Consider the following 12,853-nt stretch of genomic DNA (forward strand, 5'->3'; position numbering starts at 1 on the left):
TCGGGTTTTTTAACAAAAACTTCATAAGTTAGATTGCTAAGTATCTGATGAATGGAACCTTGAGAGTTTTTATCTAAACAAATTTCTTTAAAAGGTTGTCTAGTCTACAGGAGCTAACACTTTCAGCATGTTTTAATCAAATTTCTTCTGCCGTGAAAAACTAACAAACAAGTCGCAGCTCCAACTGCCCGACAGTTTTGTTCCGCGTCTCCTTCGGGTCTAGCTCGTCTCCTGTTTATCCTTCGGGTTGTAGTAACCCTTTTTGCGGACGATGAACCCCTTTTCGATGCAGGAATAGGCCATGTCGATCAGAGAGTCCTTGGGATCGTACGGGGTAATGCCAAGAACCTGCCGAAGCTATTATGAACGAGATAGGGAGGCAAATGGATTAATTGAGGAATAGAATTCGTAAGAATCAACGAAATATTCAAAAGAGAAGAAAATGGCAATGCCAACAACTGATCGAGGAGTGTTCATGCAACATTTGAAGTACATTGATATGGAGTAATTAAGAGAATATATGACTCGAATTTGGACAAGTAACTACCATCGTTTTGTGTGAGACAACTTCAGTAGTTCTGATCATGGGTCGTTTCTGAATTTGCACGGTGTCTGCTCCTGTTAAAGGTCTCTGGGAGGTCTTGTGAGTAATTCAAACTTCTTTACTAATTTAAGGAGCAACATAATGGTGTGATTGTATCATTAATCTTTTGTTGAATAATGGAGTCTTGTTGTGGAATGCAGCATGCAAAGAACAGAACAGGTCCACACAGTTGTAAACATGACGCTTACATTAGATTGTTAAAATGTACCTAAACGTGGGAAAACTATGTTCTCCTTTCACAAACTAAAGTATATGTGTTTTAACTTAGCTCCGCACAGAATAGATGGAAAGTAATACATAGTATTCTTGCTCTGAAATCTCTATGCCTGCATGGTTATGTACATGCTCTGGAATCACTGACAAGTCTTTTTATCAGGTGGTATGGTATGGATTTCTCACCCTGGTGTCCGAAAACTTAGCCACACAGCCGGACAACTGAACGATAGATTTAGCACTCTGGCTGAACAGACCGGCAAAGCGGAGCACGCAGTTTGGGGCTATGGCAGTAGGGGGTTTGTAACCTATAATGGTTAGTAGAAAAAAAAAAGGATAATGTTGTACGTCAATAAATGAATATGAATACAGCATAATTCAAACAATTTCAAAGATGGGTAAGTTTCCTTCCAAGCACTGTAATTGCCATATTTCATCTTATCTTATTATCATGTATTACCTTAAAATGTGTAATTTTAGTAGTGAATTCTGTGAATTTATGATGTGAAAAACCGTATCATTTTCGAGCTGCGGGGTTACTCGCTGATAATAAACCATATCCTACATACGTATTTATATGACTGTAGGCGACTGAGATTTTTCGATTGAGATTATGTGTGATTATGATTAATTATTATTTGACAGGAGTTAACTCTTTCATATATTCTGCAAAGTATGTGTTGTGTGTCTTTTTTTTTTTTCTTATACTATCATACATTCATTTGCACATACACTTTGTGCTATGCTTTATAGAGTGTACTTCTTTACTTTTTGCTTGAATACTTTGTATTATGTGTCGCCTTTGTTCGATATAAAATCAAGTCATTGGAGTGAGTTGGAGTAAATGATCAGTTTATGGACAAATTTACGTGGATGCACATCAAGTCGTTAATAAAGGACATAGTGGATAAAACATGTTATCCTGGACAAAATCTAGTCTCTGAATATCTCGTTTTGTATTTTAAGCTTGTCATAACTTATGTACTTCTAGCACGGAAGTGCTAGGAGGACCTAACTCTATACATGAGCTCTATACATACATGACCTCGGAAAACGTTCGTATGTCAAACAGTAGATATACGCTTCCATTCTCAAGTACAATTACGCTAGATGGTGACGTTTCTTAATCTGAAGGTTCGTTAAACCGAAAAGGAGATAAGGCTCATTGATCCGAAAATAAAAAGAAGATGTTTACTAACTAATGTTCGGAATTACGAACCTTAATTCGTTTTTCGGATTAAGGAACCCTCAGAATAACGAACCGTTTTTTTAAATTCGATTTTCGGATTAACAAACCTTCGGAATATTGAACCTTATTTCATTTTCGGATCAGCGAACCTCGGAATAACGAACCTTCGTAATAACGAACCTTCGGAATAAGAAAATGAAGCCCTTTACGCATACATTGACGCATGGGAACTTTGTTAATATTGCAGGTAGGTATAAGTGAACTTGTGAGCGTTTTGTTTGTGTGTTTCCCCATACCTTTGTCCCTGAATTCAGGGCGAAGAATCTCGGACATCTCTTTGAACCACAGGTTGTACGGTGAGATGATGTGTCGGTTACCTGTTAATTCATAAATGAAGATGACCAAAAAAAAAAGAAAAAAAAAAGAAAAAAAGGAAATAGAGAAGGTAGTCTGAAATAAAAACTATAGCAATTTCTCGCTGAGAAATGACAATGAATAAGATATGGCAAAAACCATGAAAAGCATTCAACACATAACCAGACATATCTGAAATTCGCCTTCAAATAGTCACTGTCCATTTCAGTGCCCCCTGATTGCTATTTGCGAGAAAGCGGAAATGCAGTTTCTAAAATACACCATGACATTATATTCCTTCTCTTTAAATTCAGAACCGTACAGTTCATTTGTTTTTCGTTTTTGCATATTTTACTTGAATTTTGTTGCTCTATAAGTCCCTCCGTGTATAAGAACCTGGACTTCCTCCTTTCCCTTCATGGACTTACCCGCTGCCTCTGGTAGGGTCATAGCGATGACGTGGGCCCTGGCCACATCGCGCACGTCACAGACGGGGAAATTGAGTTTGGGCACGACCGGCGTAGCGCGCTCCATTAATGTCTGAATGATCTGGACGCTGGTCCCCGGCGCACCGCACAGAACGGGTCCCAGGACCACCGATGGGTTGATGGTGGCCAATTCAAACCTGGACTCCACTGGCAACAGGGAAAAAGGTAAAACGAGACTGAGAATAAGACCCTAAGGCGTGATCAGGAGCGATTATCATAGACAATCAGGTTGCCTCTTTGCCAGTTTTCCCTCATGTATAGAGTTAGGTCCTCCTAGCACTTCCGTGCTAGAAGTACATAAGTTATGACAAGGAGGTATCACACATAAATCCTTCGTTATGTCTCTTTGCATTTCTGTACTGCATGCGCTTGACTAACATAAATGAATGAAGCAGCTGTAACACTTACGGAACCCTGAAATTTTAGTTTAAAGTCAACAACAAAAGTTACTTTCACTTGTATAATTATCATTTTACAAGAACATAGGAACGAGTAATAATTCAGGAGCAGTGAATTCGGTGGCACAAGTCAGTAATTATGTTTTAGTTAGTTTTCTTCGTTCCATACAGAATGGTTTGCAATGGAACCATTTTGGAACGTTTACATTCATGCATAAATGTTACACCCCTCCCCCCCCCCAAAAAAAAAAAAAAACCAACAACAACAACAACAACAACAACAACAACAACAATTCGATTGAAAAATGAAACATCTACCAGTACCTGGCATTTTCTCCACGAAGTCCCAGGCAGCTCTCTCGGCCAGAGCCTTGCTCTTTCCGTATGTGTCGTTCAGGGTACTGTTCAGGTTCCTCCATTGACTCTCGTCTATGGGCGTTTCGTTGTTCTCCATCAAGTCTATAGGAAATCACCAAACCACACATAAATAGGAACATTGACGAATTATCATTATATATATACATATATATATATATATATATATATATATATATATATATATATATATTTGCGTTTGTATATTATATAAACGCACAAAATGATATGTCATACATTATATATATATATATATATATATATATATATATACATGTATATATATTACATAATATTGTGTGTGCGCGCGCGTGTGTGTGCGCACATTATAACAGATAAAGGATGATGAGAGTATGGAGATATTATGTCTGGATGGAATAAAGCGTGTAAGTAATCAAATTACTCTGACACCTGCGTCCACATACATAGTGCTCTCACGCTTGTTATTCATATAAACACCTGCATTAATATCACGCCCCCTATGAAGTTTTTTTTTCTAAGTTATTACGATAGAATTATCTTGACTGCAAGACTTGAATCGGCGAGAAAATTAAACACTTCGTCATCGACGCTTGTAGACAACTGAAGATGTATATCATAATAATGACTTTGCTGAAAATACTACCAACAGAGTCAAATTGTAGCGCATGTGCTTACATCCTGCTTGCCTGAATTTCGCAACAGCAATTCGAACGGGAAAAGACCATGTCAGGTGGTTTTCTTTAATATTTGAATGTCAAAGTCAGAGTCCTATCAGGAGAATTGACTTTGATTCACTTCGACTGGCTTTGTGGTCTCTGACGGCGACTATTAGCTTTCGAGTATGAAATCATAATTCTTCGTAATGAGATGTTCATACCAATTTCATTTTTGCATACAAGATTAGCTACAAATTTCATGCCCCATCTCACCTGAAATAGCTGCGCAAGAGCTCGTGACTATCACCCTCTTCACTCCTCCGACATCTGCGCATGCCTGGAGAACCCTTGTTGTGCCCTCTACGGCGGGTTTGATGAGCTCGTCTTCATGCTTCGGGTTCTCCAGAGGGAACGGGCTGGCGGTGTGGAGGACATGGCTGCACCCCTGGACGGCCCTGGAGCGAGCAAAATCAGACACCGTGTCTGGCATATCAAACATACACTGCAAAAAGTCCGGTGTTAAATATGAAACACCGAGCTGGTGTTAAATTTCCGGTGCTCATTCATGGTGTTAGATTAACACCTCCGGGTGTCATTTCAAACCTTAAAATTGTTTTTTGAATAGTTTCTTAGTTACTGCAATTCTTGTTAATTTTGAACTTCAACAAGACGATAAAGAATTTTCCGATAAAGTACTTGATTTTTGAAAAAATCTGTAAATACATTTACACCACAGTAACACCAGTTGGTGTGGTCCCCTATTGAAGCTGGACGGGTGTTATACCATTGAAATTAACATTACCAATATCAAATCAACACCATGCGGTGTCATTATTGAATTAACTCTAGCGCAGTGTCAAAAATATCACCAGCCACAGTGTCAAATTAACACCACGAAGTGCCAGGCGAACACTTTTTAACACCGTCACAATACATTTTCTACACCTGTGGGTGTGGTCCTCTATTGAAGTTTGATCGGTGTTAGATTTAACACCCATGGTGTTAAATGTAACACCGATGTTTTTACAGTGTATCATACAATCATACAGAGATGTGTTGTGGCCCAGTGCATTATAGTTCACTGCTTTTTCAGGTAACTCCGGCTTCGATCCCCGGTACAGCACTGTTGTACGTTAAAGCAAAATGTTCTCACACACCGACTCTTTGTACACAAATCGATTGGTAGCTATACTCAATCGTAGGAGGCTATGGGTTAATAGGGGTGGATTCAGCGTGATTGTGTGGAAGTATGCCAGCCCGGTATGCCAGCCTGGTAACACCGCTTACCAGACAGTAGAGTGAGTGTACTGAATAGACAATGAAACAATTTTGGTCTTAAACTACAGTATGTATAGGTCCTATACATGGTTTTAATTCCTAAACGATTTTCAATTTCACTTTACAGTCAACCAATCTGCACTCAAGATATAATCATCTTTTATTATGTTTTGTGGAAAAAAATGAAAATGAATTCTTCCAAATTGAACAGGTTCGGGTGTCCTTCGAGTGGGAGGAGCATTAATGATGTACCCTGTAGTCGGAAAGTCATGTCCACGTGAACCGCGTGTCTGATCATAATTGAATAAAACCTAGCACAGTTTGAATTTTGCATGAGTATTTTCACTGTATATTTCAGGTTATATAACAATTGAGTACTGTTACTCTTGTGGTAACTCTTTTTTTTTTCTTGGGAAAACAGTGTCCATCGGTGTCAGGGAAACTGCACTTTGACCACAACATTGATTTTTTTTTTCAAGAAGACCTCAGAAATGACCTTCCCATGTAGTTAGTACTCGACGAACGACTCCTCAACTACAGACCAGTAGGAATTCAAGTCCTGAGTTTCCGAACAAGTATGTACTTTTAACGACATTTTATTTACACAACATAATTATGGTGCACAATGTGAGACGGAATGCGTTCATGAAGCACATCAGAACGCCTTGGATATTAATCGACCTCGGGACCTTTGCATTTGCATCTAATTCACCGTCAGATACCGGCACAATCATGATAACAATATTGGGTAAATACGATTCGGACAGTATACACTGAGGGAGTGCTTTCCAGTGATTGTGTACATTGTAATAATGCAAATGGGCGTGCGCAAACATTTTGATGTGTATTGCTATTCAACTCCAAACATTCCAGAACATGCCATTTTTGTCTTCTATTTTTTGCAAGTCATCTAACCACACATACACACGCGCGCGTGCCCACGTGCTCTGAGGGCTTATAACCACAACGCGGATGTTAAATGCTGGATAAAAAGTTGTCACATAAACTTAGTGGCATGAATGGATTGATGAGAAGCTTTATCTAAAACTAATGCTGTTAAAAGTTTACCAAAAGAAGTTTTTAAAAAGTTTTAAAAACCAACGAAATATGAAATCCTACAAATAGCGTAAAATTGGGGTTTTATAAGCTATGTTCAGTAAAGAGAAAAAAAAAAAAACAAGAACAGACTTTTATAAAGATCATAATTAGGAACGCATTCTGTCATGGAGTATGCACAAACGACAAGGAAGAGAACTGTATAAACACTCCGATCACCGAAAATTCCAATAGAGGTTTGTAATTATCACAGGAGACTCGTCAGGCTAAACGTTGTGACTCTGCAAGGGCATCGCATGGAAACAAAAATAAAGAGGTGTGCAGTATAGGTAATAAACTTCGCTCCCTCTTATTCTCACTCAATTGAATCCCCTTTTAATACACACCATAGTCGTGTGTGTGTGTGTGTGTTTGTTTGTTTCTTTTTTTTCCAGCGGCATAAAATATCATTCATATTCCTTATGTTTATCTTATTAATTTTATTTATTTATCTATGTTTCCTACTAAAACATCGCAAACTTACTCTTTCCATCCTTCATCTTTTACCAAGTCGGCTTCCACCAGCTCCAACTCGTGGGCAGCATTGGGGCACAGTTCCTTTAATGGCGTCACTTTCTTTGGATTGCTTAGACTCCTCACAGTCCCTCGAACCTTGTAGCCGGCCTCCAGGAGTTGCTTCACAATGTGGGTGGCTATGTAGCCCGACGAGCCCGTCACCAAAACCACTGGGCGAAAAGGATAATCATACTATGCATTCATTCATAGTGTTAAACTCTTAAACTAAGGTCTGTATAGGTACTTAGACTACCGCTACGCAAACTAAGTCACTGCCGCTCTTGCCACATCGTGTATCGGAACCTTATCATTTCTTTTTCTCTGTACCATTCAAGAGTACGTAATTGTGTTGGCTGTGAAGAATGTTAAAGCTTTGGCAATCATTTTTTTATTTCACATGAAACTGCATCAATTCATGTAATGCCTTGGCATGGTTATAGGTTTGACGGCCAATCAGCCTGCCCTAGTTACAGGGCTGACCCGTGTAAACAGGCCTAAACCTGAGCCAATATACTGAGAAACGTTATCGTATTCTGAAACAAACTATGTCAAAGTTAGATGCACTCTGAGCTTTAAAAAAAAGGAAAAAAGATGGAAGAGTGTTCGAACATATGAAGAACAGCATCAGGATAATTTCGTTAGAGTTATGGCTATGCATCGTTTGAACTGTGGCTATATTCATAGAATGATACAGACCCTATATAAGAAAGACATCTTTGCATTTTTAATTGACTGGGTGCTAATACTATCGAACTATCGAACTATCGAAATTATCAAGGTACAGAGGAAAAAGAAAGAGATGAAAAAGAAAAGGAAAAAAAAACCAAGAACCTAAGGAATAAGAACAGGGTAAAAAATTTGATATAGCATATAGATACACAAGTATATACACACACATATCTAGAATCAAATTCATAATGGGTTCAATATGTTACTACTGGTACGGATGCAGTGATTATATAATGGGAGCATAAACCAGAAGTAAACAATCATAAACTGCAGGTTGATTCATCATACATTAAATGATACTGCAGATAACATATCAAAGAAAATTCTAATCAGGCAGGTTATATTCATTTATTAACTTTGATTTCAATATTTGTTTGAATATAAACATACTAGAGCAATTGATTAAGTCGGTGGGAAGATCATTCCAGAATTTAGGTCCGGTAAAAACAATTTTTTTTGAGCAAGGAGTGTGCGAGTACGTGGAAGGTGAAATGAATCTCTTTTTCTAGTTTTTCTGAAACATGTGGGTAAATACGTCAGGCAAGCCGTTGGCTGATAACTGAAACATAAATGTGCCTAAGTTATATAAAAACAAGTCAGCAACCTTAAGGAGTCTGTTCTCAAAGAAAAAAATAATTCGTGTGACAATAAAAATCGGCTAAATAACTGATCGAATAGCTCGTTTTTGTAGTTTGAAAATTTTATCATTGTGTAATTTGGCACAGTTGCCCCAGGCAAGTATACCGTAACTGAGATAGGGTAAAACAAGCTTTAAATACAATTTTTTTAAAAATATACTTGGGAAAAAATGTTTTAGCTTATTTAAGATCCCAGTATTTCTCGAAAGCATCTTAGACAAATAATCTATGTGATATTTCCATGTTAATTCATGGTCAATATAAAGACCTAAAAATTTTAACGATTCAACTTGAGTCAGACAATCATTATTCATTTTTATATCGCCAGGCAAATGCGTTGAAGTGACATGGAAGAGAAATCGAGATTAAAATGTATAACCGAACCAAGAATGCAACGAAGCGCATAAAAGAAATAGAATAAATGACTGTAAAGCGGTCCTTGCAATGCAAGACAAACGTGTGGATTTGATATAATCTTTTTTGAACGTTTTCCAATATTGATTAAGTTGTGTTATTAATTGAACGCAGGGCTGAAACTCTTCCATTAAACTTTTTTCTCCTAACACATGCACCCCCCCCCCCTTCAAGGGAAAATCCCATAGAAACAAACCCTTACACTGGGTATAATAATATGCCAAACGACACCTAATCAGTTGTATCAGCACTCATCGAAATCTAACCCGAAATCATTAGTAGACTTGCTAAGGGGGTAAACGCTGCATTTTTTAGTACAAATGTCCTATTTGGCTCAGATGTTCCCAAGGGCAATTGAAAAATTTTCATGTAAAGAGACAATCTGTATCTATGCAAATAAGCCTTAATTTGCATAATTTATACAAAAATACATATAAAAATTATAAAAAATATATGTGCATCCAGCAGAAATGCATAATTTTTTAGTTGTATTCTATAGAGTAAGTGGAAACAATTCCTGCAAAAATTGATTTCATACCTATGTAAATAAATATAAAATTTGCATAATTACGCAAGTTATTGTGTAAAAATCTGCATTTTTGAGAGAATTTCTAAACTATCAAGTACTGGATCTTGTATTACAAAGTTTGAACCTGGGATGGACGTTCCTTGGGTCAAACGTAAATGATTCATCTGAAGAGACAAACTGTCTCTATGCAAACAACCTGTTATTTGCATAATATGCATATCAATACATACACATCTATAGATAATCAGAACAAACAAAAAGCCTTAATGTGACATGTCTTGAATCGCTTTGGACTTAATATCCAAAAAGCTGATAGAATAAGACAATACTCTCACAACAACACTTTTCAGTTGCATAAATTGTTTCCATATTATTCAATTAACTTAGGCATTTTATGCATAGATTATGTAAATAAGTACACCAGTCGTGAAATTTCGAAACATATCGATCTTTGAAATTATTTTTGCTATCAATATTTCCTCATTGCATAAATGCTTCGCAAGGTGGAAAAAATAGCAATCGATAGTGACACTCTTTAAATATGATTATGTAAATTTAAGAGTAGGGCCTACATATGAACAGAAGCAAATCGGAACAATATTGCTTACAAAAGGACTGTTTTTCCCTTGCAAACAGTACACAACTGAGGTCATGGTTAGAAAATCATTACAAAAAAAAAAACACACTACCATAGTGAAAGTGTGAATTCTGATTTTCATTGTATTTTGTAGGCAATCAAGAGGCTTTTTACATCAAACTGATTATAAACTTGTGCAAATTATGTGGATGCACGGGTATCTGCACACATTAAGAACTTACAAGCTTGAGTTAGAAACAAAGTCTGTTTCTGAAAAAAAAAAAAAGTTAACCCAGTATACTATGAGCTACTATGGCATGGAAACTATGCTAGGAAATGTATATACAATAACCTTTTGATAAGGCAATAATATGCAAAATTGTCATGTGAAGAGTAGGACCTATAGGAGATGTTATACTTTAAGTCAAATAATCTCAGTCTCTCACTTAAAATCAGTCACTTTCAACCATAAATCAAAGCAGAAATAATACGTTCATAGCCATAAAAGAGTATATTCGATGGCTCTTACGATATACTAGGATGTGATTTGTCAACAGATCGTCACAGACTACTGTTTACGAGGATCGTAAATGTCATATTCTCCCTGGTTGTGATTGTTTTCCCTTTTTCCAAAGAATGTTATTTTCCACCACATATCAGCTAATACCTGTATAGATGATCATGACCTACATGATCTTGAAGCTTTTTCCAAAAAATGATTATGTTAACTGGTTTAGTGTAAAGATGTCAGAGGTTAAATTAAAAGAAATACATTGGTGAAAATGTAAAAGGTAAGAATGTCAGAGGTTATACATGTGTGCATCAAAATTAACTTCCATGCGACCCATACATTAAATGTAATGATGGTGCACGTGACTATACCATGTCACTGAATTCCATGTCCTTTCCTACTTCTCAAGAGGAAACAAAAACACTTGAGAGGGGAGGGCTTAACATTTTTTTCGATAATCAACAAAGGTATCACTGTCAGGTAGAACATGAACAAATATGTACATATTAAGTTTCATGATACCTTTATTCACATTCAAGATATGAAAGAAAAAGTGAAATATAGCACTTTCATCACAGCTATAACATTTTGGCAGGAAATTTCCCAGAGAATATCCATTAGGTAATACATGTATATAATCATTAAGTTTCAAGAGAAATCCTACAAGTATTGCAAAACCATGAGGGAAATAGAGAAATTTTGAGGGCCCAATTTACCTTGATCTTTGACCCCTGACCTTTGACAAATGACCCCTAAATTCCCGAGAAAATCCCTGCCAGTAACAAGTTCCATGAAGACACATTGAACCATTTGCGAAATACATTGAAAAAAAGTGCAATTTTAGCATTTTCACCTGAACTTTGACCTTTAACCTCTTGACCTGAAACTGTCTGGCGATCGAATCTCATTTTGGTAGTGTATGCAGTCACTACGTTTGAAAAAAATACCTTCAGACATGGCATGAATATGGGGAAAATAATGAAATTTTAGCATTGACCTTGAACTTTTTGACCTTTGACCTCATGCCGATTTTACTTAAAAACTCCTTAACCACTTGCCCCATTATACGTCATCTTTGGACCAGGTTTGGTGAAATTTGCATAATCCAGTCTTGAGTTATCGCGTAAACTGATACAATTTCTTAAGTCGACCTTGACCATTGACTTTTGGTACATTCGGGTATTAATATGCACAATATGCTAATTAGGTGGTATTTGCATATACAAATAGTGTTTTGATAATTATTACAAACCATTTCCTTTTGACTAAAGGAAATGCATAATACTTCCATAGTTTTCATCATAAAATGCAGTTCTTAGACTGTAAGAAAAACTTTGAAAATAATGTTTTTACTTTACTTTCTTAAGTATATTATGTAAATTAGCTGGTAATGAGGATTCAATTATTCAAATTCTTTCCTCATTTTGTTTCATAAAGTGTTTCTAACGGGTTATATCTATCTAGGATGAGATTTAAGGGAGTTTCATTAAGGCTTCATTAAGGCTTTTTGCTTATAGATGTGTAGGTATTGATATGGATATCATGCAAATAACAGGTTATTTGCATGATATCCATATCAATATGAGGCAGTTTGTCTCTTCAGATGAATCATTTACTTTTGACCCAAGGGACATCCATCCCAGTTTCAAACTTTGTACTACAAGATCAAGTGCTTAATAGTTTAGAAATTCTTTTAAAAATGCAGATTTTTGCGCAATAACTTGCATAATTATGCAAATTTTATGTTTATTTACATAGGTATGAAATCAATTTTTGCAGGAATTGTTTCCACATACTCTATAGAATACTTCTACCACATTAGGTATTTCCGCTGGATGCACATATATTTTTAAATAATTTTTATATGTATTTTTGTATAAATTATGCAAATCAAGGCTTATTTGCATAGATACAGATTGTCTCTTTAGATGAAAAAATTCCAATTGTACAGAGGAACATGTGTGCCAAATAGGACATTTGTACTATAAAATGCAGCGATCACCCCCTTTTTCGCCCTTAGCAAGCCTACTACATAGGGAAATAATTTCATGACTTACTTTTGACATCACCCGATGCCGCCATCTTGAACGTCTGTTGAGAATGGTTGATAGCGAATCAGTTGTTGTAGTTAAAAACAATGAAGATGAATTACCAGTCTCTATCTCCGTCTCGCAGCGTTGTTCCCAAGCGCATTGAACATGACTGCCTGACGCGCACTATAAGGGAGTACATATACGGTCGACTATCTCGGCTTCTTCTCGCCTCTCTGGTTGTGGTGTGTGTGACGGTGTATTGATATATTAATGT

The 12,853-nt window shown here is 36.6% G+C and overlaps 1 protein-coding gene across 1 annotated transcript; it reads right to left on the reverse strand.

Annotated features, from left to right (window-relative positions):
• Positions 1–219: 219 nt before the first annotated feature.
• LOC140242907 (uncharacterized) lies at positions 220–12,628 on the reverse strand. Its single transcript, XM_072322654.1, has 8 exons — positions 12,604–12,628; positions 7,117–7,318; positions 4,533–4,714; positions 3,571–3,705; positions 2,789–2,995; positions 2,303–2,383; positions 1,004–1,125; positions 220–357 (listed from the first exon to the last, which is right to left on the reverse strand). Exons 1-8 carry the CDS (start codon positions 12,626–12,628, stop codon positions 220–222), a joined length of 1,092 nt encoding a protein of 363 aa, XP_072178755.1.
• Between the last annotated feature and the right edge of the window lie 225 nt (positions 12,629–12,853).

This window comes from Diadema setosum, chromosome 19, assembly GCF_964275005.1.
Source record: "Diadema setosum chromosome 19, eeDiaSeto1, whole genome shotgun sequence".
NCBI lineage: Eukaryota > Metazoa > Echinodermata > Echinoidea > Diadematoida > Diadematidae > Diadema > Diadema setosum.